Source organism: Equus asinus, chromosome 12 (assembly GCF_041296235.1).
Source record: "Equus asinus isolate D_3611 breed Donkey chromosome 12, EquAss-T2T_v2, whole genome shotgun sequence".
NCBI lineage: Eukaryota > Metazoa > Chordata > Mammalia > Perissodactyla > Equidae > Equus > Equus asinus.
In genome coordinates, this window is record NC_091801.1 from 69,889,336 (window position 1) to 69,913,445 (window position 24,110).

Below are 24,110 nucleotides of genomic sequence, written 5' to 3' on the forward strand. Positions count from 1 at the left end.
TCATTATTATTTTATCTAGGGCTCCAAAATTAGGGGAGATGGAAGAGAAAATATTATATAAATTAAATTGTGGCGTATTACTTTGTAAGGGAGCAGATAAGTTTCAAATATTCCAGCTGTCGTTCAGATAACACATCTGACAATCTCAGGGATTGAAGTGGTGTCACAGCCCGTGTCTTATTGAGAATTGAAACGTTGCAGTTTTAAAGTTGAGCAATTATAAATTGTAAAGTTCCTTTTTTTAATATTGTGATCTCTGGACTTGATTTCATAATTTGTTTCAGTTTGACAAACTGAATGAACAAATCCGTCCATTCCCATTGCCATCAGTCCTCTTACCTCATAAATATTACTTGGTCTCATGAACAGTACTAGATATAAAAAGCGCAAGCTAAATAATTATTCTTCAGAAATCTTGGAAATGTTCCTTGATTCCCCTACCACTGGTTCACTGGACGATAGTTATATGGACACGATGGACTGCAATATTTCATCATATTTTCTTTCAGTCCTTTTTCAATATGCCATTTATTAAGATTAATTAATCATACTACATATACAGTTTTAATTTCATTTTTTTTACCTCATGTTACAGCATAAGCATTTTCTGAGGTTAAGGATTATTTTCAGTATCTTTCAGATTTTTGGAGTGGTAAAGCTACCGTTCACTTAGGTTCTCAGACTGTCAGATATATAAATTTCCCCAGCGTTTGTCTGTTATGAAAACTGCTGTGCTTGAATGTTACTGCGTATACACTCTGCCCTCCCTGGGTAAACTCAACAAACTTAAAATAACTTACACATTTTTGATAACTGATTATCATTCTACTCTCCTGTGGACATAGCTGGTTTGGGGCAAGGGAATAGAATCAGAAATGATATGAAGACATAATGTGGAATCATTTATTTCTTGGAATATGACCTCTGTCATTTTGCTTTTTGGTGATTTGCTGTTGCACCGAAGTGAAACAGAGAATGCAGTGATATGACCAAGGCAATGTAATATGGCTCCCTTTCTGGAAAATTAGTAGTTCGATCAAGGACAGGTTGTCTTCATCTAAAATATTGGCATTCAAAACAGTGTTCTTCACTGTTTCATCTTATTATCACAGTCAATTTATACATAACAATATTCAGAGCATCCTCTTATTTCAGCAGCCATTCATTCAATGAATATTTATTAAGTTCCTGTACTTTGCCTGGCTCACTGAGAATCTGAAGATAAATAAGACATTTCCTTCCCTTAAGGAATTCACAGTCTGGTAGGGAAGATAGAGAAGTAAACAAATGATTACAGCATGTACAAAAGATACTCTGGAGGCTGGAGGACGAATCACCTCTGCTTGGGGACTTCAGAGGGGATATAGTTGGGTTGAGTCTTGAGGGATCGTCAGAGATTGCTAAGTGAAGGGCTAGCAGAGGTGCAGTACAGCATGGCAGTGTGGTGAGCTGTAATTCGTTTGGGATGGAGATGGGAGATGGGATGAAGTGGGTAGCATAAGAGATGAAGATGCTCTGGGCCAACTAGTGAAAAGTCTTGTTGTCATGCTTAGGAGCCATGCTTTTAGAAAGATGACTAGCTATAGTAGGAAGAGTAGACTGGGGAGAGACTAAGGCAGAGAGATGAGTAAAGAACTTTCTGCAATATCCTAAATAGGAAATGTTGGGGACTGGAATTTGGACAGCAGCAGTGAGAATGAAGAGGAGGAGACAGAGTCAAGATGGTTTAAAGACAGAGTTTGGACGGGGTATAGGAACAAGTTGCATATACTGTCTTGGGTATGTGTATGGGTGGTATTTACAGCCCTCTAAAATAAGAAATGTAAGATGAGCCCAAATGGGATTTCTCACCTTCTGGTCTTTGTATGCTTCATACTCTACTGTGGATCTAAATAATGGAGAGTCATAGACCTTCTCAGTGCTGGCTAATCAGAGTTTTGCTTTCATGCAGTTTTCTAGCTGATTGCCCACAACAAAGAAATAGAATGTGTTCATTAGATTTCCTGCTTTTGCTTGGTAACCTACCGATGGCCATTAAACCTTCTCTTATAAGAAGTGTTAAATGCAAGTACTGAGTTAGGGGATATTTTCAATAATTATTGGCTTGAAATGGATATTGTATGTTGTAACATGACCAGATCTCAACTGATTGGTTTTTGTCCCACCAGTAGAATGCACTGAGTTTTGATTATTTTAAAACCCTCATGTTTTGACATATGACATTTTGGTAGTATTTAAATAAGTAGAGGCAAATTAACACATGATGTCAGCCAAGGACAGAAGACTTGTCTAAAATGACAGTAGATAAATTAACAAGGGCATGATAATGTGAAAGGGTACATCTTAATAAAATGTCAGCTCATTTGGAGCAAATAATCTGAAACTCTTCGTTCAGTTTACTTTCAAGATCTTCAGAGGAATGTGTCGAGAGAACCTGGAAGTGAAAGTGGACAGCAAATTGAAGATGTTGAGAGTGCTGTGTCAGCTAGCTACACAGGGGCTAATTTAGGCCTCGCTCTGCCCTGGGGCATGGAAGCCCTCATCCCATTTAGAACCCTGGGTCGGCTATCTTGTGGTTTCTCTCTAGGTGCTTCCATAACACATGATTTTTATTTAATTGAGCATAATATTGCAGGTGCCCGCTCTATGCTCTGTGGGAATTCTGAGTAAGAATATTAATAATCATAACAATTTTTATTGATCACTTGCTATTTGCTAGGCACCCTTCTAAGAACTTCTCATCCATTAACTCATTTAATTCTCATACAGCTCTATGAAGCAGATACTATTATTAGCTCCATTTTACAGCGAGAAAATTGAGGCAAAGAAAGGTAAAGTAACTCGCCCAAGAGCACCTCACTAATAAAGTGATGGAACCAGGATTTAAACCCAGGCAGGCTGTTTCCAGAGCCCGTGTTCCTAAATACTATAATCCTCACTGCCTGAATGTCCTCCCTTATCAACCTCCCTAGAGAGCCCGGCTTAGTCTTCCCTTTCCTAAGAGGTTCGCCTTGATTCCTCCCCCATCTTCAGAGATCCTCTAGGTTACTTTTGTTTTGTACAAAACCCATGTATTATTTCACTCATTGCACAGAATGTATTTGTGTCTGTCTCTCCTACCATACCCTATCTTAGTCCTCTTCGTATCCATACCTGGCATTTTTGTAGTGTTTGGCACAGGGCAGGTGTTCCACAAATGCAACTTGAGTTGAGTTGGCTTGACCTGAACACAGAGTGCTTTGTCCTCAAGGAGCTTTCAGTCTGCCTGGTACAGAAGTTCCATCCACATGAAACAATTGAATAATGAGGAAGTTTAAGCCAAAAGAGCATGGTATAGCCAGCAGGTGTTATGGAATTTCAAAGAAAGGAGGTTGGCTGTAGGGGTTGGGTTAGGTTGGACTGGATTGGATTGAGTTGCATTGGGTTGGATTGTGTTGGACCGCACAGAGATAGCTTCTCTGAATACATAGAATCTGAGATGAAGCTAGATTATAGCTAAGAGAGGAAGGAAGAACATTGATGAGAATGTTGCGCTATGAATGAAATGCTCACCTTTAAGGGGGCGACAGACTTGTATCAGAAAATGTGGGTTAGAGGATCCTCCTCATTGACACGGATCAGATTTCAGTTCCTTGGAAAGGCCGACCCTCTTCTCTCCTGGGAGCTTCTTTCCGCAGTATCTTGTATGAGCATAACCCTCACAATACTGCTTTGCATTGTGTGTCTGCCGTATGTGACTGAGCTCCCTGAGATCCAGGGCTGTTTTCGCCAATGCCAAGCATAGTGCCTGGCAGATAGTCGTGGTAAAAATAATAATAGCTGTAACAATTTACAATTCTATAAGTATGTTCTGTTGATGATAGTAAAAAAACATACATATACATGATAAGTAACATTTATTGGATCCTTATTATGTTCTAGCCATTGTTTCGATTGCACTGTATTAATTCATTCCATCTTGGCTGAGTAATTTTGTTGAAAATATGTTTGTTGAATTTTGCCATCCTATGAAGGTTATAAAATATACGAAATCTTTAATTCTGTAGTCTCTATCTACATGCGATCTGCATCTTAATTCTGCAAAAGGTGTTCACACACAGAAGAGTGTTAGCCCATGCCAGAGAGTATTGAAAACTAGGATTCACTTCCCTCATTGGCAACTTGGCCCGGCCAAACAGCTAGCATTCAAGATAGGCCACTAGTCCCAGGAAGAAACTGAGATACAAAGCTGGACACCCAACAAACGGTACCATAGAGCAGACCTCCAAGCAACACACACACACAAACTCTGGGCTCTTAATTCCAAGCCAAAGGGACTGAGCCTACTGACATACCTCTTTTTCCACTTAAAGTGTGAGATATGTCTAAGTTCACAGGTAGGATGATTGGAAGCTTCAGCTGTGGGTTACTGGGTAGGAAAAACAAGTCCGGTGTGGGCACAGACGCATATGCACACACACTATAACTGTGGAGTTTCAAACTTGGAATCAGCGATCTTTTGCACATTAGGGAGGCCCTAAAATCATGTGCCCCAGCTCAGCCTCTCCAAATATGCTGTCCTGGAATAGGGAAAGTAAAATAATCTAGGCAGTCCAGTGAGCATTGCAAGCAGGCAACAAGTATTTGTAAAGTATTTTCCTCATATGCCGCTTACTTTCAAGAGAAAAGTGCTTTTAGAAAAATGTTCAGCCTTAATTGAAAAAGCACATAGCAATCAACTTTTATTCCCAACTGGCATGAAACTTTCTAACGGGTAGCCAAATTTGGGTTGCCCAAAGACAGACAAGTGACTAATACCAGGGCTGTGTGTGGCCAGACCCAAATGTGTTTTCTGACCACAAGACCATGTCTGGATTCTTCTTTGTAATTACCGCACAGCCGACTGTAATTGGAAAACTTATATTTACTTCCTGCCTTTGACATGTAATTCAGGGTCGAAGGCTGTACCCCAAGTTAGAGTGAAGTCCTCTCTGTTATTTGCCTAAAACTCATAAAATCATCATTATGTGAGGGTGTGTGTGTTTGTGTTGCCACATCTGTCAAATATGTTAAGTATATCCTTGTGAAAAATATGCCCACTCCTGCCTTGTTTAGTGTGGCACTTTGCTGATCAGATGTTTATTGAACACCTACTACTTCATGCCAGGGACATTGGAGACTCTAGGAAACGTCAGTGAACAAGGCAACAAAGTCCCTTCTTTCTGGAAGAGAACAGGGGAGTGGGGAAGGGAGAAAGGCGAGAGACAAGAAAATAGCGCTTACAGATAGTGCTCACGTGCAGAGATCACAGCAGAGTAATGTGTAGAGGATGCTTGGGTGTCTTCTTTAGCATGGGACATCAGAGAAGACTTCTCCAAAGAGAGAACATTTAAACTGACATTTAAAGTGACAAGAAGGGATAGGACAAGCAAAGATCAGGGGGAAGAGCACTCCAGGCAGGTTAACATAAAGGCCCAAAGACTGGAGAGAGCTTAGCATGTTCCAGAAATGGAGAAAAGATCGGTATGACTCAAGCATGGTGGGTGAGAGGGAGACCGCTCAGAGAGCTTGGCTGTGTGGGCCACTGTAAGAAGCATGCCTGGGAGGGGTGTGGCCCTCGTCAAAGCACTGATTCGAATTAGGAGGCTACTGCAGAGGTCTGGGCAGGAGGCCACAGTAGTTTGGACTAAGATGTACTAGGAAACGAGAGAAGGGGCTAGATTTGGAATAGAGTTTAGACCCAGCCAACAGAACTTGCTAGTTGTTTGGATTGTGGGGAATGAAGGAAAAGGAGTAATCAAGAGTGATTCTAAAGCTTTGACTTGAGCAGCCAGGTCTAAGAGTTGACTGGAATGAGGAAGACTGAAGGCAGAGCTATTTAGCTGCTCATTAACAGTCGTAACTGACTAACAATGAACCCACATCTTGGGGTCCAATAAATGCCCTCACTGTCTTCCAACTTTACGTCACTAGGGAATATTTGTAGACTTTTGGAAATTTTTTATTTTTTTTAATTTTTTTATTTTTGCTGAGGAAGACTGGCCCTGAGCTAACATCCATGCCCATCTTCCTCTACTTTATGTGTGGGATGCCTGCCACAGCACAGCTTGACAAGCAGTGCGTAGGTCCGCACCCGGGATCTGAACCAGTGAACTTTGGGCCACTGAAGTGGAACGCGCGAACTTAACTGCTGTGCCACTGGGCCAGCCCCTGGAAATTCTTGATTATTCACTTAATTACTGCTTCAGGCATTTCCAGGGTTTCTCTTTCCTTTTGATGTTCAATTCGTGATATCAAAAAAATGGTATTCAAGTTACTAACTCATACTCTGTTACATCCCTTGTGGGAGCTCTGTAGATTTTTTTTTCCAATTTTTTTTTGAGATATAATTGACATATTAGTTTCAGGTGTACAACATAATTCGATATTTGTATATACTGCAAAGTGATCACCACAAGAAGTCTAGTTAACATCCATCACCACACATAGTTACAAATTTTTTTGCTTGTGATGAGAACTTTTAAGATTTACTGTCTTAGCAACCTTCAAATATACAGTACGCTATTATTAACTACAGTCACCATGCTGTACATTACACCCCCATGACTGACTTATTTTATAATCGGAAGTTTGTACCTTTTGACCCCCTGCCCTCATTTTGCCGCCCCTGACCCCCACTGCTCTGTAAATGTTAGTTCCTGTCCAGGCCTCCATCCTCAGCACATCCCGTGGGGGCCCTGAGCCCAGGCATGGATGTAGGGTGTGGGTCTGAGATGTGCCCATCTGGCCCGTAGTTGACAGCCGGCATATTTTTAGCAACATACCTTAATATGTGTAAGGAAAACAAAGTGACTAAATTTCTCATTTGTCTATTTATAATCAGGAAAATTTCTGCCATCTCTTTAATAATTTAAACTGATTTAATCCATTATTTCTTTATTATAATGCTGACGTTTGCTACTTTTGCCTTAAAAATATGTGGGTGTTTAAGTTTTCTTGTCTCTACAATGAGAATAACAATAGAGTTGTTCCCCATTTTGTGGGGAAATAATGTATATAAAGTGCTTACCATAGTAGATGCTATGCAGCATTCAGTAAACTTGAGGCATTATTATTAACAAAATAATAATCTGGGGGGTTGTGGGGAGGGGGGTGCTCCCAGAACCAATACACTGGTTTTAGTGTTCCAATTCACCAGGCCAAGAAAATAGAGCTATGTACTGATTTACTGAACCCCTGCCTGACTTTGGACAAAACCTATAATGTCTTTGGATCTCAATTTTCTTGGGTAGATAAGAGAACTAGGGTAGATAACTTCAGTTTTGAAACTTCTGCAATTCTAATAAGCGATCTATATTTTTCTCTCCACTTCTGTCGAGCTTATCAAAACGTCTCGTCTTCGGGTCAGCTAAGTTAGTGTAAGTGATATTTGTTGCCAGATATGACCTTTTGTTAGCACAGTGCCGGATCCCAATGTTAGTATCACTTTCTGTAGATATCGGTTTCGGGTAAGGAAATGTTCTCTCTCAAGAGAAGGTTGGCTATCGAGACTCCTTCTCTTTTAGACTGTTGGTCTGGGGGCTCTTACTCACTGTTGGCCTTCTTCCTCAGTCTCACTTTGGTTACCTTCTTCTTTCATGATCGCTGATGTTGATAACCACCTACAGTTTCTAAGTTCCCCACTCAGCCTTCCCTGGTGGTTGGCATTGCATTTGAGTTGCGCTTTCCTGCTTCCTCTACCTTTTGAAAGTTAAAAATAGAAAATAAAAAACAAACCCACAGCCTTTCACATCGGCTGAACTCTGTTATTCATCTAACAGATTTTCCGGTGAATTCCACCGTATAACATATGCACTCAGAAATCTGCCTTCAGTTCAGAAGAAGCCCTGTAAGAGTAGACAAAGAGATACTTTTATTTTGACTGTCAAACACGCAATCAGAACTGGGTGGCAGCAGCCCATAGGAGGCGGCTGTGGAAAGTGAATCAGAGCGACAGACCAGTCCCATCTCTGCTTCTTGACTTTTCTCCTTACCTGTCCAGCTTTCCTAAGCTATCATGAGGAATCATTGGGTTGATAAAAGGACTCTTAGGAGTCCGACTCTTGTCCTGTGAATGCCAAAGACAGGTCCCAGGAAGCACAAAAACCCTTCATAGGTCTGAGGAATATTATTGCAGAGGCCCTACCCCACATCACATGAAATATACTAAAAGATGGCAATCTCCACATCAAATATAATTTTATTGCTGACAAAATTTTTCAAAAATATTTTTACAATTTTGCTTTGAAAATAAGTCAGCTACAAGTCATTTAACTTAGAATTAGCTATTAATTTCTCAGCAATGATCTTAGCATACTTGGGAATTATTGAGTTTAAAAAAAAAAAACCCTAAATTTAGCCTGTATATTGGTTCCAAATGAAATACTTTTGATTAACAAACCAGTGAGTAATGAAGTTAACTTAACGTCACATTTTGTAAACCTTTAGCATTTTATTAATTTCAATTTTGTAATTGTCCTGCTTTGAAGCCAATAAACATTTTTCAAGGTCTCGGACATTTTCATAGGCCCTTGAAAAGCTGGATTGCCCCAGGCACTGTACCTTAATGGCCAGTGGTTAAAAATATTCTGCCTGGGAAGTCCTAAGCTCTGAGGTCTTTGCTCTTGCCTTCTTCAAGGAATGAGAGCTGGTTTGGGGGACATTTCTCTAAGAAAATACAGCAAGCTGGCATACAAATGGCACTAATCTGCTGAAAGAAAGTGAAAGCCCTACAAACAACAGAGTAATTAGGGGCAAAATCCATTAGTTTCTTGAGTGACCTTGAACAAGTCCTTGGAGGCCCTTTTCCTGCCCACAGTAGTGCTTTTCTGGACGGCGCTCCACCTGGCCAGGGCCGAAGGCCAGGGCCATCATTTCTAGGAACTGAGACACACAGAACCATCTGAACCTAAGACAAAGGCTTTGCTCACATAGTAAAGGCAGAAGAATTTATTTTTATTTTTTTGCTGAGGAAAATTCACCCTGAGCTAACCTTTGTTGCTAATCTTTCTTTTTTTTTTCTTTTTATGTGGGCCACTGCCACAGCATGGCCACTAACAGATGAGTGCTGTAGGTCTCTGCCCGGGATCCAAACCCAGGCTGCCAAAGCAGAGCACGCCAAAGTTAACCACTAGGCCACCAGGGCTGGCCCAACAGAGCAATTTTAATGTCTGTATTATTTTGCCAAAATGAAAGAAGGAAGAGAGAAGAGAGTAAGGAGGGGAGAGGGAGGGGGAAGGAATGAGGAAGGACTGCACCATCAACAGTCATGTCTAAAGAGCTACTGATGATTGATGTCTGTGCAAAATGGCAAGTCTCCCTTCTCTAGAAAGAAGGCTTTCTGGTGAGATCCACTTTCTCACCAGCCCATTCAGAAGTCACTTGGCATCTGTTTTCCCTCAGTGAGGGGCAAGTGTGGGGTAACGACAGGCACATAGATTTCACAATCAACTAAGTTATATGTAAAGCCAGCCCTACCACGCGTTCACTCAGCAGTTCTCAAAGTGTGGGGCAGGGACCCCTCGGGTTCTCTCAGAGCCTCTGAGGGCACTCATGAGGTCAAAACAATCTTCATAATAATACTAAGGGGCTGGCCCGGTGGCACAGCAGTTAAGTGCGCACATTCCGCTTCAGCAGCCTGGGCTTCAGTGGTTCAGATCCCAGGTGCAGACCTATGCACCACTTGTCCAGCCATGCTGTGGCAGGTGTCCCACATATAAAGTTGAGGAAGATGGGCATGGATGTTAGCTCACGGCCAGTCTTCCTCAGCAAACAGAGGAGGATTGGAGGGGGGTGACATCAGCAACGTGGCGGAGTGAGCTCACCCGGGGCTCTCTCCCCTCCAAACTACAACCAAAAGGAACAACTGAATTTCGACCAAAAATTACCACAAACTCACAACACGAGTTGGAATAAGAGAAGAAAATAATAATTTAGGAGGGGAAGAGGAAAGGGACTAAATCAGTCTAGGCCAAGGAAGTAAGAGACCACCAGAAAATGGACTATATTATACACGAGATTCTGAATGCAAACTTCAGGGTAGCCACTAAACTAAAAAACAGAACAGAGACACAAAACATAAATAAGGAAAAATCTAAGAAACCCAGCATAAGAAATTGCAGAGGTCAATGGGTAGGCTAAAACACACAGAAAGAGAAACAAAGGTAACGCAAGAAAACAGGATAACAAGTGACAGAATGACAGCATTAAGCCCTCATGCATCAATAATCACCCTCAATGTAAACGGATTGAACTCTCCAATAAAAAGACATAGAGTGGCAAAATGGATTAAAGAACAAGATCCAACAATTTGTTGCCTCCAGGAAACACACCTCAGCCCCGAGGACAAACAGGCTCAGAGTGAAGGGGTGGAAGACAATACTTCAAGCTAATAGCAAACAAAAGAAAGCAGGTGTCGCAAGACTTATGTCAGACAAAACAGATTGCAAAATAAGGCAGGTAAAGAGAGACATAGAGGGCCAATATATAATGATCAAAGGGACACTTCATCAAGAAGAAATAAGGCTTATAAATATCTATGTACCCAGCACAGGAGCACCAAAGTTCATAAAGCAACTATTAACAAACCTAAAAGAAGATATCAAAAATAACACAATAATAGTAGGGGACCTCAACACACCACTCACATCAATGGACAGATCATCCAGACAGGAAATCAACAAGGAAACAGTGGAGCTAAACGAAAAGCTAAAACAATTGGACTTAGTAGACATATATAGAACACTTCATCCAAAAACAGCAGAATACACATTCTTCTCAAGTGCGCATGGAACATTCTCAAGGACAGACCATATGTTGGGAAATAAGGCAAAGCCTCTACAAACTTCAAAAATTGAAATAATAACAAGCATCTTCTCCGATCCTAATGCTATAAAGCTAGAAATTAATCAAAGAAAAAAGCTGAGAAAGGCACAAGGATGTGGAGACTAAACAATATGCTATTGAACAAGCAATGGATCGTTGAAGAAATTAAAGAAGAAATCAAAAAATACCTGGAGACAAATGAAAATGATAACATGCCATACCAACTCATGTGAGATACAGCAAAAGCTATATTAAGAGGAAAATTCATCGCAATACAGACACATCTTAACAAACAAGAAAAATCCCAGATAAGCAATCTTAAACTACACCTAACTGAATTAGAGAAAGAACAACAAACAAAGCCCAAAGTCAGCAGAAGGAGAGAAATAATAAAAATCAGAGCAGAAATAAATGGTATTGAAACAAAAAAGGCAGTAGAAAGGATCAATGAAACAAAGAGCTGGTTCTTTGAGAAGATAAATAAAATTGACAAACCCCTAGCCAGACTTACAAAGAAAAAAAGGAAGAAAGCTCAAATAAACAAAATCAGAAATGAAACAGGAGAAATAACAACAGACTCCACAGAAATACAACGGATTATAAGAGAATACTATGAAAAACTATGCCAACAAAATGGATAACCTAGAGGAAATGGATAAATTCTTGGATTCCTACAATCTCCCAAAGCTTAGTCAAGAAGAAGCAGACAATTTGAACAGACCAATCACAAGGAAAGAGATTGAAACGGCAATCAAAAGCATCCCAAAGAATAAAACCCCAGGACCAGATGGTTTTCCTAGGGAATTCTACCAAACTTTCAGAGAGGATTTAATACCTATCCTTTTCAAGCTATTCCAAAAAATTAGGGAGGATGGAACACTTCCAAACACATTCCACGAGGCCAGCATCACACTGATACCAAAGCCTGACAAGGACAGCACCAAAAAAGAGAACTACAGGCCAATATCACTGATGAACATAGATGCAAAAATTCTCAACAAAATTTTGACAACCCAAATTCGGCAATTCATCAAAAGAATCATACATCATAATCAAGTGGGATTCATACCAGGGACACAGGGATGGTTCAACAGCCACAAATCAATCAACGTGATACACCACATCAACAAATTGAGGAATAAAAACCACATGATCATCTCAATAGATGCAGAGAAAGCATTTGACATATGGAGCAACAAAAGACCCCGAATTGCTAAAGCAGTCCTGAGAAAGAAGAACAAAACTGGAGGCATCACAATCCCTGACTTCAAAACATACTACAAAGCTACAGTAATCAAAACAGCATGGTACTGGTACAAAAACAGGTGCACAGATCAATGGAACAGAATTGAAAGCCCAGAAGTAAAACCACACATCTATGGACAGCTTATCTTTGACAAAGGAGCTGAGGGCATACAATGGAAAAAAGAAAGTCTTTTCAACAAATGGTGCTGGGGAAACTGGAAAGCCACATGTAAAAGAATGAAAATTGACCATTCTTTCTCACCATTCACCAAAATAAACTCAAAGTGGATCAAAGACCTAAAGGCGAGACCTGAAACCATAAGCCTTCTAAAAGGAAATGTAGGCAGTACACTCTTTGACATCAGTATTAAAAGGATCTTTTCGGACACCATGTCTTCTCAGACAAGGGAAACAATAGAAAGAATAAACAAATGGGACTTCATCAGACTAAAGAGCTTCTTCAAGGCAAGGGAAAACAGGATTGAAACAAAAAAACAACCCACTAACTGGGAAAAAATATTTTCAAGTCATACATCTGACAAAGGCTTAATATCCATAATATATAAAGAACTCACACAACTCAACAACAAAAAATCAAACAACCCAATCAAAAAATGGGCAGGACACATGAACAGACATTTCTCCAAAGAAGATATATGGATGGCCAATAGGCACATGAAAAGATGTTCATCATCACTGATCATCAGGGAAATGCAAATCAAAACTACACTAAGATATCACCTTACACTCATTAGAATGACAAAAATAACTAAAACTAATAGTAACAAATGTTGGAGAGCTTGTGGAGAAAAAGGAACCCTCATACACTGCTGGTGGGAATGCAAACTGGTTCAGCCACAATGGAAAACAGTATGGAGATTCCTCAAAAAATTAAAAATAGAACTACCATATGATCCAGCTATCCCACTACTGGGTATCTATCCAAAGAACTTGAAGTCAGCAATTCCAAAAGTCCCATGCACCCCAATGTTCATTGCAGCATTATTTGCAATAGCCAAGACGTGGAAGCAACCTAAGTGCCCATCAACAGATGATTGGATAAAGAGATGTGGTGTGTGTGTGTATATATATATATATATATATATATATATACACAATGGAATACTACTCAGCCGTAAAAAAGAACAAAATCGTCCCATTTGCAACAACATGAATGGACCTTGAGGGAATTATGTTAAGTGAAATAAGCCAGCTAGAGAAGGACAATCTCTGTATGACTCCACTCACATGAGGAATTTAAACATGTAGACAAAGAGAACAGATTAGTGGCCACCAGGGGAAAGGTGGGGTGGGGGGTGGGCACAAAGGGTGAAGTGGTGCACCTACAACACGACTGACAAACAATAATGTACGACTGAAATTTCACAAGATTGTAACCTATCAACAACTCAATAAAAATTTTTTTAAAAAAAGAGACACGGTAAACAGGAGATGCATGAGGCTGCTGCTGGCATAATATGACGTAGTTTTACAGTAAACTTTTTTTGATAAGTAGAAAGAGTACGCTCTAAAATAATGATAAAAAATATAGCGTAGGACCGACATAAACCAGGAACGTAGTCATTTATTATCAAGTATTATGTACTGTACCTAATCATGTGTGCTATACTTTTATATGACTGGCAGCACAGTAGGTTTGTTTACACCAGCATCACCACAAACATGTGAGCAATGTTTCGTATTACCGCCTTACCACGGCTACGCTGTCACTAGGTGATAGAAGTTTTTCAGCTCCATTATAATCTCATGCGATCACCGTTGCATATGCGGTCCCGCATTGACTGAAACATTGTATAGCTCATGACTGTATCTTGTAGAATTTCTCTCAGATTCTGGATATGGCTGATTGATTGAAGCCTCCTGGTGTCATTTAACATGTTCCTTATCCACTGCATTTTTGTAAACCAGTAGATGGACCTAGAGATTCCATATGCTTTCTTGAGTTGGGAAATAAAAGTGCTCTAAGATGCAGTATGTTTGGGAAATGCTGTATCTTTTTGTAAACCAATGCATAGAGATTCACAAATAAAGACCTGAAAAGTCAAAAAAAAAAAAAAAGAGGAGGATTGGCGGCAGATGTTAGCTGAGGGCTAATCTTCCTCAAAAAAAAAAGCCCAAAAAAACCTGAGATATCATTTGCCTTTTTCACTCTCTTTCTTTTCATAAGTGAATTTTTCCAGAGGCTCCATGATATGATATCATGAGGGACTGGGGGCATATATAGATATCAAAATCCACCTGTCATCTATTAAGCCCAACGTTAAAGATACCTTCAAAAATGTAAAACAATACCACTCTTATCTCTAACTTTGTTTTTTTCTTCTGGAAAATATAATTACTTTTTTTTTTTTACGGAAACAAATTTCTCTTTTTTTCTTTTTTTTTTTAAGATTGACACCTGAGCTAATATCTGTTGCCAATCTTCTTTTTTTCTTCTTCTTCTTCCTCAAAGCCCCCAAGTACATAGTTGTATATTCTAGTTGTAGGTCCTTCTGGTTGTGCTATGTAGGACGCCACCTCAGCATGGCCTGACGAGCAGTGCCATGTCCGTGCCCAGGATCTGAACCGGTGAGACCCTAAGCCGCCAAAGCAGAGCACATGAACGTAACCCACTTGGCCATGGGGCCGGCCCCTATAATTACTTTTAATTTTTAAAATGTCATTTATGTTAACACGTAATGGAGTTGAACTAATAAATACATATTTTTTTAATTCCTCAGTCTTAATGCATAATATGGAAAATATTGATGAATATAACTTACATTTAATAAATTCATTGGGGTCCTCAATAATATCTAAAAGTGTAGAAGAATTCTAAGACCAAACGCTGCACTGCCTCACAGTAATTAGCATTTTTGAACATTTCCTTGTGCCAGGAGCTGTACTTGCTTCATCTTTTTTAATCTTTGCAACAAAGCTATAAAGTAGAGGCTTTAACAAAGCCCTTGCTAGCCTGAGGCCTCACAGCTGAAAGGAGAAGAGATAACGAGGTCCTTCTGCCTCCCAAGCCACACTCTTGCTTCCTGGACGGCACTCCCTCACAAACTAATTCTCTGTAGCTTTGAAAAAGTTATTTTACTCTGGTGAGTCTGTTTCCTTCTCAAAAATGGGCAGAATCTGACCCACCCTGCAGGATTCTTTTAAGAGCAGAAGAGTTAAAATGCATCAAAGTGCCCAGCCCGGGGGCTCGCGCCAAACTGACCCTGAGAAGCTGTTAGCCTCCTTCCTTGCATTCCTTCCTGTCCCTGGCTCAGTGTCAGACCAGGCAGGCTCAGCCACTTCCCTTCTCTCCTCTAGACGGTCTGCAAGCAGACAGAGAGGCTGATGGAACAGAAGGAGTTGATGAAGACATGATTGTGACCCAAAGTCAGACCAACTTCATCTGCCCCATTACACAGGTACTGTTTCCTCCTTCCTCCCCTGAAAGAAAAAGCACTTCACTTGCAGAGGCAAAAGATTCCTGGTGGCTTTCTGACTTGACTTCCGTCCAGAGTTAAGGCGGGAGGAAAGAAAAGTGGTGAGAATTGAAGAGAATATGTGGAAGGTTCTTGGGCTGGACAGGGTTTTCAGTCAATCATGCCCTTAAGGATTTAGGACTAAATTCCTGGCCCACAGGCCAAGTGACATAGGTGCCACTGGTCTCCCTGCGTTTTCTTCTGTGGTCGTCTGCCCTAATAAGTATCTAAAGCCAGGGGATTGGGAGGTTAAATGTAGAAAGCTCCAGGACTAGGAAAAAATAGGAGTTACTGGAAGTTGATTATTATCATTCCTGAAAGCCTAATATCTCCCTGATTGCAGATGGAAATGAAGAAGCCAGTGAAAAGTAAAGTGTGTGGCCACACCTATGAAGAGGAAGCCATTGTTCGCATGATTGAGTCCAAGCACAGGCGGAAGAAAAAGGCCTGGTGAGTGGATGCAGGAGGGGAAGTGGAGCCTTCCTAATGGTAGTCAGTCAGAGGTGATGCGTTCCTGCTGGAGGGGCAGACGCTTAAATGTCTCCCCACAGCACATTCACCTCCTGAATAGTGTAAACATAGAAGCTGGCTTTCTGGAAAAACAATACACGAGGGGAAAATTAGTAATCTTTTCAGGAAGAAGCCGAGGGAACTTCAACCACACCTTCCAAACAGGAGAAAAAGGAGTTGGACTGAATTTTAATCTTTAGATAGCAGGGATTTTTATGAATTTTTGCTATAGCCTGAAACAAATGAAGGAGAACTATGATGCGAAGAGATTGCTTTTTCCCTTTCTATATACACACTTACCCAAACAAGAAAGAATGGTACTTTTTTTTTGCTTGCTGCAAGGCAGATGATTTTATTTAAAAAATAGCATTAAGTCAACATTCTAAGATAAGAATTCACATCCAGTGGTCTTGATGATCAAGATTTAATTGTTAGGGAAATCTTTCGTATCTTTAATTACTTAAATAACTTCTCAAAAGGTTTAAGTAAATTTGTGAATAATTGATCAATGAGAAATTATGATTTTTTTACATTGGAATGTTTGGGGAGTCTTTCATATATATAGATATGTATTCCCTGCCCCCCACTCACCCGCCATGACCATGGAGGACCATGGCTTTGTTCCTGTAATAAGTAATAACAGAATCCTGAGTTGGCTAGACTGATTTTGACTCAGTTTGGCATTTCTTGTGCTCTTATCACAGATTTGTTGGAGGAATGGAATTGCAGGTGTGACCAGTTCTCAATGGACTTCTGATAACAGTGCCTTTGATGTGTGGTTTGCTTCTCCATCGCCCAGAAATTTGCTGGTCAAGACGTAGAATTGGAATTCCCCACGCCTCATCTGGGTGTGGACTTAGAGATAGGGTATTCAAGACTGTAGATATCTTGATGGTCCTTCAGTCAAGTAATTTACCCTGTTTATTCTAGAAGAATGGCCTAAAGGTTGCAAAATCGAGATTGAGTACATTTTTATCTGTTTTGAATTCCCAGTTTGCAGCTGAGATGTCATATTTCCTTAGTGAACCTTCTGTTTTCCCCTGTAAATATAATTTTCTCTGTTTCTAGACCTCTAAGCCTTCCCTCTCTAACCTTTTTCTATGTTCATTCTCTGAGGAACAAAATTTTAATTTGTTGACATACTTGCTATGAAGAGGTATTCCCAGATAGCTTTCTATTTCACAGCTCTTGTGTCTTCAAGTTTGTGATATTCTCCTAGAGTCAGATTTGAAAAGGGCAGGCACTGATACAAAGCACGTTTCTGACAAGTCCCAGGATGGGTGTGAGCAACTTCCAGAACAGGCTCATGTTTAAATGGATCTTCTTAATTACACACTTTTTCTAATGTCCTTTGCTTTTTTTGAATTATAGGTGATAGTTGGAAGCACTTGCATAACATTTGTCATTTAGAAAAGTTTTTTTTTCTGTCATACTTCTATCACTTGGGTGCAAATTCTGCAAACTGTAGGTTCTCCTAACTTAATAATAACAATTCAGTGCAAGTAGAAGAAGTCTAGGAGGTGTGCAGAGAAGGTAGTATTTTTACTGAGCCTTGATAAATAAGAAGGATTTCAGAGAATGGTGCAGAAGAGTCTTTCTAGCCAAGAAGCTCACCCCATTCAGAGCCTGTTCAACTTGGTGGATAATAGATGCAATTTGGTTATTGTATGTTAGAGGGAGAATAGAAGGATGCTGTGGACAATCTCAATAGGAGAGTGGTGTAGAGATTCGTTATAGAGGGTGTTAAATGTCATGATTTCGTTAGTTTCCTCATCTTGAAATTGAGGCTAGTAGCTGTAATTGCCTCCTTGGTATGTTTGAAACTTGAATAAGATATATATATCAAGTACTTAAGTACCTGGCTCGTGGTAAGACTCAGTACATTATTCCATCATCATCATCATTCTTGCCACTATTAGTCTATAGGCCTGAGAGAACATTGCAGAGTTTTGAGGGAATGGGGTGAGCCAACCTGGAGATCAGGAAGTTACTCCAATAGCAATTCAAGAGATGGATTAATCAAGCACGTGGTGAAAATCATGATTAGGATGCTTTTGCAGTAGATTAAGTTGTAGATAATTAGAGCTTGGATTGAGGCAAGAGTTAGAAGCAGAAAAAATGAGAATGAGAGGAGCAATTGACAGGATTTGGTAATGAAAGTTGAAGGCAGGAAGATGTGAAGGATGGCTGACATTTCTAAACTGGGCGTCTAGAAGGACGGCAGTGTCATTAGCCAACAGAGAGGGCATACAAGAGGAACACATTTAGGAAGGATTATGAGAGGGATAGTTTGGGTCATGCTAAGTTTGAGGACCCAACAATACAGCCATTTGGAAGTATCTAGGAGGTGTAGAAAACGTGGGCACAGGTACATCTGCCAGCACAGGTACAGCTCTGGACGGGATGCGACGGCCAACTGAGAGCTAGCAAGATAGGACCTTGGCTCCCAGCTCCATGAGGCCAGGGTCCAGCTCTGCTCTGCTCACTGTGCCAGCCTCGGCACCTGACACAGGGCCTGATGCAGACCCTCAAAAAGGCATTTCGTTCATTAATGAGAGGGCAGTCAGAGGAAGAAGACCCCAGTGAAGCAGTCTGTGACATAGCAGGAGAGAGACAAGAGCTCAGAGAGTTGAGTATGATGGGAGCCAGAGCGGGGAGTAGGCAGGGTCTTGAAAACAAGGTACCTTGGGCAGCAGATTAGAATTCAGGGCCTCTTCAAAAGCTACTCTAGAGATTCCTGATGAAGCATGAAGTGGTGTCATTTCCCATGATGCATGTTAGGGCAATGGGCAGTTCTGGGTTCCCTTTGTTTAAAAATGTCTGTGACACATCCACTTTGAGGAATCTCAGTTCTTCCTCCTAGATGGTCCTAATTATGTTTGTCAGACTGGAGTTCCAGTTACACTGTGTTACTGGGCACTGACTAAATTTTTCTGTCCACGCTTCTGTCTCTGGGAAGACCTCTCTCCACTGGCTTGAGTCAGAATAAAATTGATGAGACATTAGCCCTAACTAAATACAGTAGTTAGAATAATTTCCTGAAATAGATCTCTTAACAATCAGGCTATTTATTATCTCTTACTAATGAAGCTGCCTTATGATCTTCATATCAATAAGGTATTTCTAGTTTTCCACAGTCATTTCTTTCCTTTTTTGTTTAAGAACAGGAACTGCATTTAACAAACACATTTAAGAGCATGCAGGGTAAAATTAAGTTGAATAGAAATGTGTCCTTGAACACAGAGCTCCAGCACTGCGCTTGGAGCCCCTGTTTGACCGTTTACCAACAAGCCAATTAACCTCTCAGAGCCTCAGTTTCCTCTTCTATAAAATGGAAATAGCAATGATATCTCACAGAATTTCGGGATCAAAGAAATGGTGGAGAATTCCAACCTAGGTCTGGACCAGCAAACTTCTTGGCACTGGGGAAGCAAACCACTTAGGAGAAAGCTCTTTTGGGACTACAGAGAGCACTAAACAAATAGCATGGAGTTATGAAGGTCGAGGCTGCTAGTGTTGTTAATACTTACCTCACTGCTTAGTGACACATTATTTTAGACTCTGTGTTTAGGTATGATGGGAATCCATCCCACTCATTTCCAGAGGTATCTATAGACCTTTCTAGAGCTTTCTAAAGCTGGTTGGACCTTGGAGTTCTTGGGACCCAGATCCAGGAGCCCATAATACTCAGAATCTTGTACTTTTGAGCTGATGCTAAGGCCAAGGTTCCCCACAGCCTTCTGGGACCCCAAAGACCCAAGTTCCCTTTGTTCAATAGATACTTTGATGCTTGCTTGCTGCTGTAGTGGAATGTTCTGCCCTGTCAGTGACCCGAGTTCAGGACCCAGCCTCTCCTTCGAGGCCTGTAGGTCTGACTCCTGCACAGCCATGACGCGCGAGAGCTTAAGACTGAGTGTTGCCACACCTATCTTGCTCAGCAAGATGTCGTGCGGATTAATGCACTAATGCTTATACAGAGTGTTGTTTCTTCAGAGGAGGAGTGCCCTGATTCAGCCTCATGTCATTGTGGCCCTGTCTTATCCTTTTTAGCCTAAAATCTTGTGTTTGTTTATTTGAGAAGGGTTGAGAAACAAGGTTCTCCCCCAGCTCCTGCATCAGCCTCTCCTTCAGGAAGCCTTCCCTGATTCCTCATTCATGCTGGGCAGATGCCCCTTCCTGTGCTCCCACAGCACCCTGGGCATCGTGGCGTGCCCGCGTCCCACCAGCGTTGTCTGCGGGGCTGGCTCTTCTGCACAAGCTGCTTGGGAGCAGAAGCCTTGCAGCAGAGCAGGAATTGCTCCTTGTAGCCCCTGAGTGAATTTCTTGACCCTTGTCACTCATCATCCTGTGTACTTCTCACAACCATCCTATGCTCTGCCTTCATCTTTATAGAGGAGGAAACTGAGACACAGCAATTAAGGCACTTGCTCAAAGTGTCGTGGCTGGGAGGCTTGAGCCCGGTTCTTCTCCCCTCTTAGGCCGGGCTTTGTGTCATTCATGCCGTCTGGCTCCGTTTGGGAGGGTTTTTTGGTTAATGTCCAGAGCTGATCCCCTCAGTGAGCTCAGACCTCTTTGTCTGACACAGGTCACCCAGGGCTCTGTCCCATTGAGACGAATGGCACGCCTGCTCCACAGCTGAGTGCTGTGGTCAGTCCCATCGGACATTCTCAGAATGTTCTCATTTACTGACTAAAAGCCCTGATGTCATCAGGAAGTCCTCCCCACCTCGCTCTCCACTTCCCCATCCACAGCTTGTTCACTGTCTGGCTCTCAGTGTTAAAGACTTTACAAAGTAGGGCGAGACCAAGGCCCGGCAGTCAGAGTGGACGTCCAGTGGGCTGAAAATAACGAGCGAGGGTCTTAGCACATCATCCCAGCAACCTACTTCGAGTTGCATTTCCACGTCACCAAAGTAGAAGCGATGAAAAATGCCTTTTCTGAGTCACTAAAGTCTCCATATCTGTTTCATAATCTCAGGTGTTTACTTTGATGGCTAAAGAAATACTTCTCCTTGAGACATGAGGGTGTTCGAAACTAGTGTAAGACATTTCTCGAGCACCCCGTCCTCACCCTAACACAAAAACAAATCATCAGGATGACGCACTCTGGGGTCAGTCTGTCCCAATCCTCTCTCATATGGTTGCCTTTCTGTAATCACGTTTTAACACGTTCTTGACCGTGTAGGGCACATTTCAGTATTTTAAAAATAAACATTGGTAGCAAGCATATCATTCATTATGTTAATTAATGCCTTTCTAACAAAAAGACTCCTTGGTCCAGAAATCAAGGCCAAAGGAAAGTTTCTCTTCCATGTTGAACTCTTGGGCTTCCTACTCCTGGACAAATCAGAGCTCCCAGGATCAACTTTCTTCCCCGTCGGGTGTATATTTTTTGTCTTGCGTTTGTTATTTTTGATCATGTGTGTTATTTTTGATCTTGTCTGGTATTTGTCATTTTCCATCTTAATATACCCGTGCTCTGTGGAGAGTTGTCTCAGATCACCGGGCCGGAGCTCTGCGTGGGCAGGAGCCTGTGTTTGTGTTTTACAGTTGGATGCTTAGACCTAGCACAGGACCAATCACATCGAAGGGTCGAGTGAATGCATCAGTGTGTGTGTGGATGTGTTGGAGGGCCGCAAGATATAGATAGATCAGAACTTTAAGATGTCTTAGAAGAATGGTGCTGAGGGAACAAATGATTGTCGTAGGAGGTAACGGAGGGGACAAATACTGTTGGGCACTGTTGCCTGTAGCCCTGTGAAATAGGCATTCCCCCCTCATTCTAAACTTGGGGAACAGAGGCTCAGAAAGGTAACGTTTGCTGCCTGTGGGCTCGTTAGCAGCAAGTAGGTGGTGGAGATAGACCTGGGTCAGCTTGAGCCCCACAGTGGGCGCTCTGCTCTACCAGAGTCTAGTTCCCGCTGAGAAGAAATCGGGTAACTTCATCCAACCCACTGCCTACGGCCGAGACCACATCTAACCAGAGCCGCGCCTTGAAGTCCCCCCCCCCCCACCCCGTGTGGATGACTCACACGCTGATGTCTTCAGCCACAGCTTTCCCCCTGAGTCCCCAATGGCTCACCCAGTCCCTCCAGAGTGAGCATATACAACTGGGACTCCCGATTCCATTCCCAATCTGCTTTCCCAGTGGTTCCCCTGAGAGATGGAGGCTACCACCAGTTCCCCATCGGCTGGGGCCAAACCTGAATGAAGCTCAGTTCTTCTCGCTCTTTACTCTCCACACCTGATCCGTCACCAAGTCCAAGAGGTTCTCCTTTCGGTTCTGTCCTGAAGCTGGTCACCGCCCCCGCCCTCATCCGAGCTGCCCCCTCTCTCCAGGTCCTGCGGGATCCCCAGTTTTCCCTGCTTCCACTCTGCCTGTGTTCTCCATTAGCAGCCAGAATCGTGTTTCCAAATGTACGCCAAACCACGTCCCTCCCGCATCTCAAACCCTCCAGTGTTTTCTCTTCATATTCAGAGTAAAATCCAGAGCCCCACTCACCCTCTGACCTCGTCTCCAGATGCTCTCCCTCCTGCCCTGGGCATTTCAGCCACACCTGCGCTTCCTCCAGGCCACCAAGCCGCTGCCTCCTGGGTTTCCACACGCACTGCTGCCTCAGCCTGGCCACACACAGCCCTTGTTCTAGATAAGACTTTCTGGGCGAGGGTCGCCCTGACCCCAGTTAGAACAGCCTCGCCCCACAGCCCCTCTCCTTTGACCCTGCTTCCTTGCCTTCGAAGCATTTCACGCGACCTGAGCTTGCAGCGTGCATCTATTTGTCGACTTAGCCATCATCTCTGTCCCCCGTTGGAGAGGGAGTGCCTCTGGCATGGCCTGTGCCCCCAGCACTGGGCAGGGCCTGGCGCCTGTCGGTGCTCAGGGAATAAATGAATGAGTGCACGGCAGTCCTGATTTATAAAACCTGTTCTTCATTCAAATCCTTGTACGGGAGAGAAGTTTGTGCTGAAGGCGTTCAGGTTAAGTGGCCTAACGTGGTTTTTTTCCCTCCCTCGCAGTTGCCCTAAAATCGGCTGTAGCCACACGGTGAAGATGTCTGATCTCATCCTGGATGAAGCCCTGAGAAGGGCAATCGAGAACCACAACAAGAAAAAGCAGCGGCACTCAGAGTAGGAAAGCCTGCCCGCCTGCAGGGCGCCGCAGCCTACCTCCAGCCAGCCTTCTGAGCGAGCCCTGCCTGCCGGAGCACTTCCCACTGCTGCACGCACACTTCGTGTAGGTTCAAGCCTGAAGGTTTTAGTGTAACTCAAAGCATTTTTCTATGTTAAAATAAAAATTCAAACATATTAAATTGTTTATTTTTGTGTTCTATAATTTTAAATAAAACTTTGATTACCTGCAGTGTGTCCTATCTGTGTGCCTACCGAGGTGTCGTTGCTCCAACAGTCCGGGCTGGGTGGGGCCAGGCTTCTGGATTTCTAATACTTCAGACTGTTTTTTGTTATAGTTTTAACTAACAATGTCTTTCAAGGGATCTTTGAAATGGAAACACAGAGAACCACCCGAATTGCAAGCATTTTCTACCAGGATGGTAAATAACAGCAGAAGGATATAAAGCTAAGTCAGTTTACTTACCTGTGTTTGCTTTGTACCTTGACAGTTCCAAATACTAAGTGCTTTTAATTGTCATTCTGGCTGATACAGACTGCTCCAGCCTCAGGCCTATCCGTGCAGTGACAATTGATGCCATAACGGAGACTCTGCAGGCCTCCGAGAGCCTAAAGTGTCCTCGGAAGCAGCCACACCCTGGCTGTCCTCTGCCTTGCTCGGTAGCTCTCTGCAAGTGACTTCATCCCCTGGGCCTTGGGGTCTTCGGCCATGAAACAAGATGTTGAGCGAGATGTTCTGTAAAGTCCCGCAGCCCCCAGAATCTGTGGACTTATGACCAGCAGGGTCTTGAACTTAAGAGCATTGACTGCATTCTAATTATGTGAAGAGCGCTAATCTAGGACAGTCTCCATAGCAGCCTGTTATCAACTGGAATATTTAATTAAACCAAACGAAGGAAGCCAAGAATAG

At 42.3% G+C, this 24,110-nt stretch overlaps 1 protein-coding gene across 1 annotated transcript in view; it reads left to right on the forward strand.

Annotated features, from left to right (window-relative positions):
• NSMCE2 (NSE2 (MMS21) homolog, SMC5-SMC6 complex SUMO ligase) overlaps nucleotides 1-23,432 on the forward strand; it is a 226,004-nt gene extending 202,572 nt beyond the window's left edge. Inside the window, exons 5-7 of the mRNA XM_014854041.3 lie at nucleotides 15,406-15,506; nucleotides 15,907-16,013; nucleotides 23,090-23,432. Of these exons, the coding sequence (XP_014709527.3) occupies nucleotides 15,406-15,506; nucleotides 15,907-16,013; nucleotides 23,090-23,204 (323 nt within the window). The 3' untranslated portion in view covers nucleotides 23,205-23,432. The remainder of the gene's footprint in view (nucleotides 1-15,405; nucleotides 15,507-15,906; nucleotides 16,014-23,089) is intronic.
• The last annotated feature ends 678 nt before the right edge of the window (nucleotides 23,433-24,110 follow it).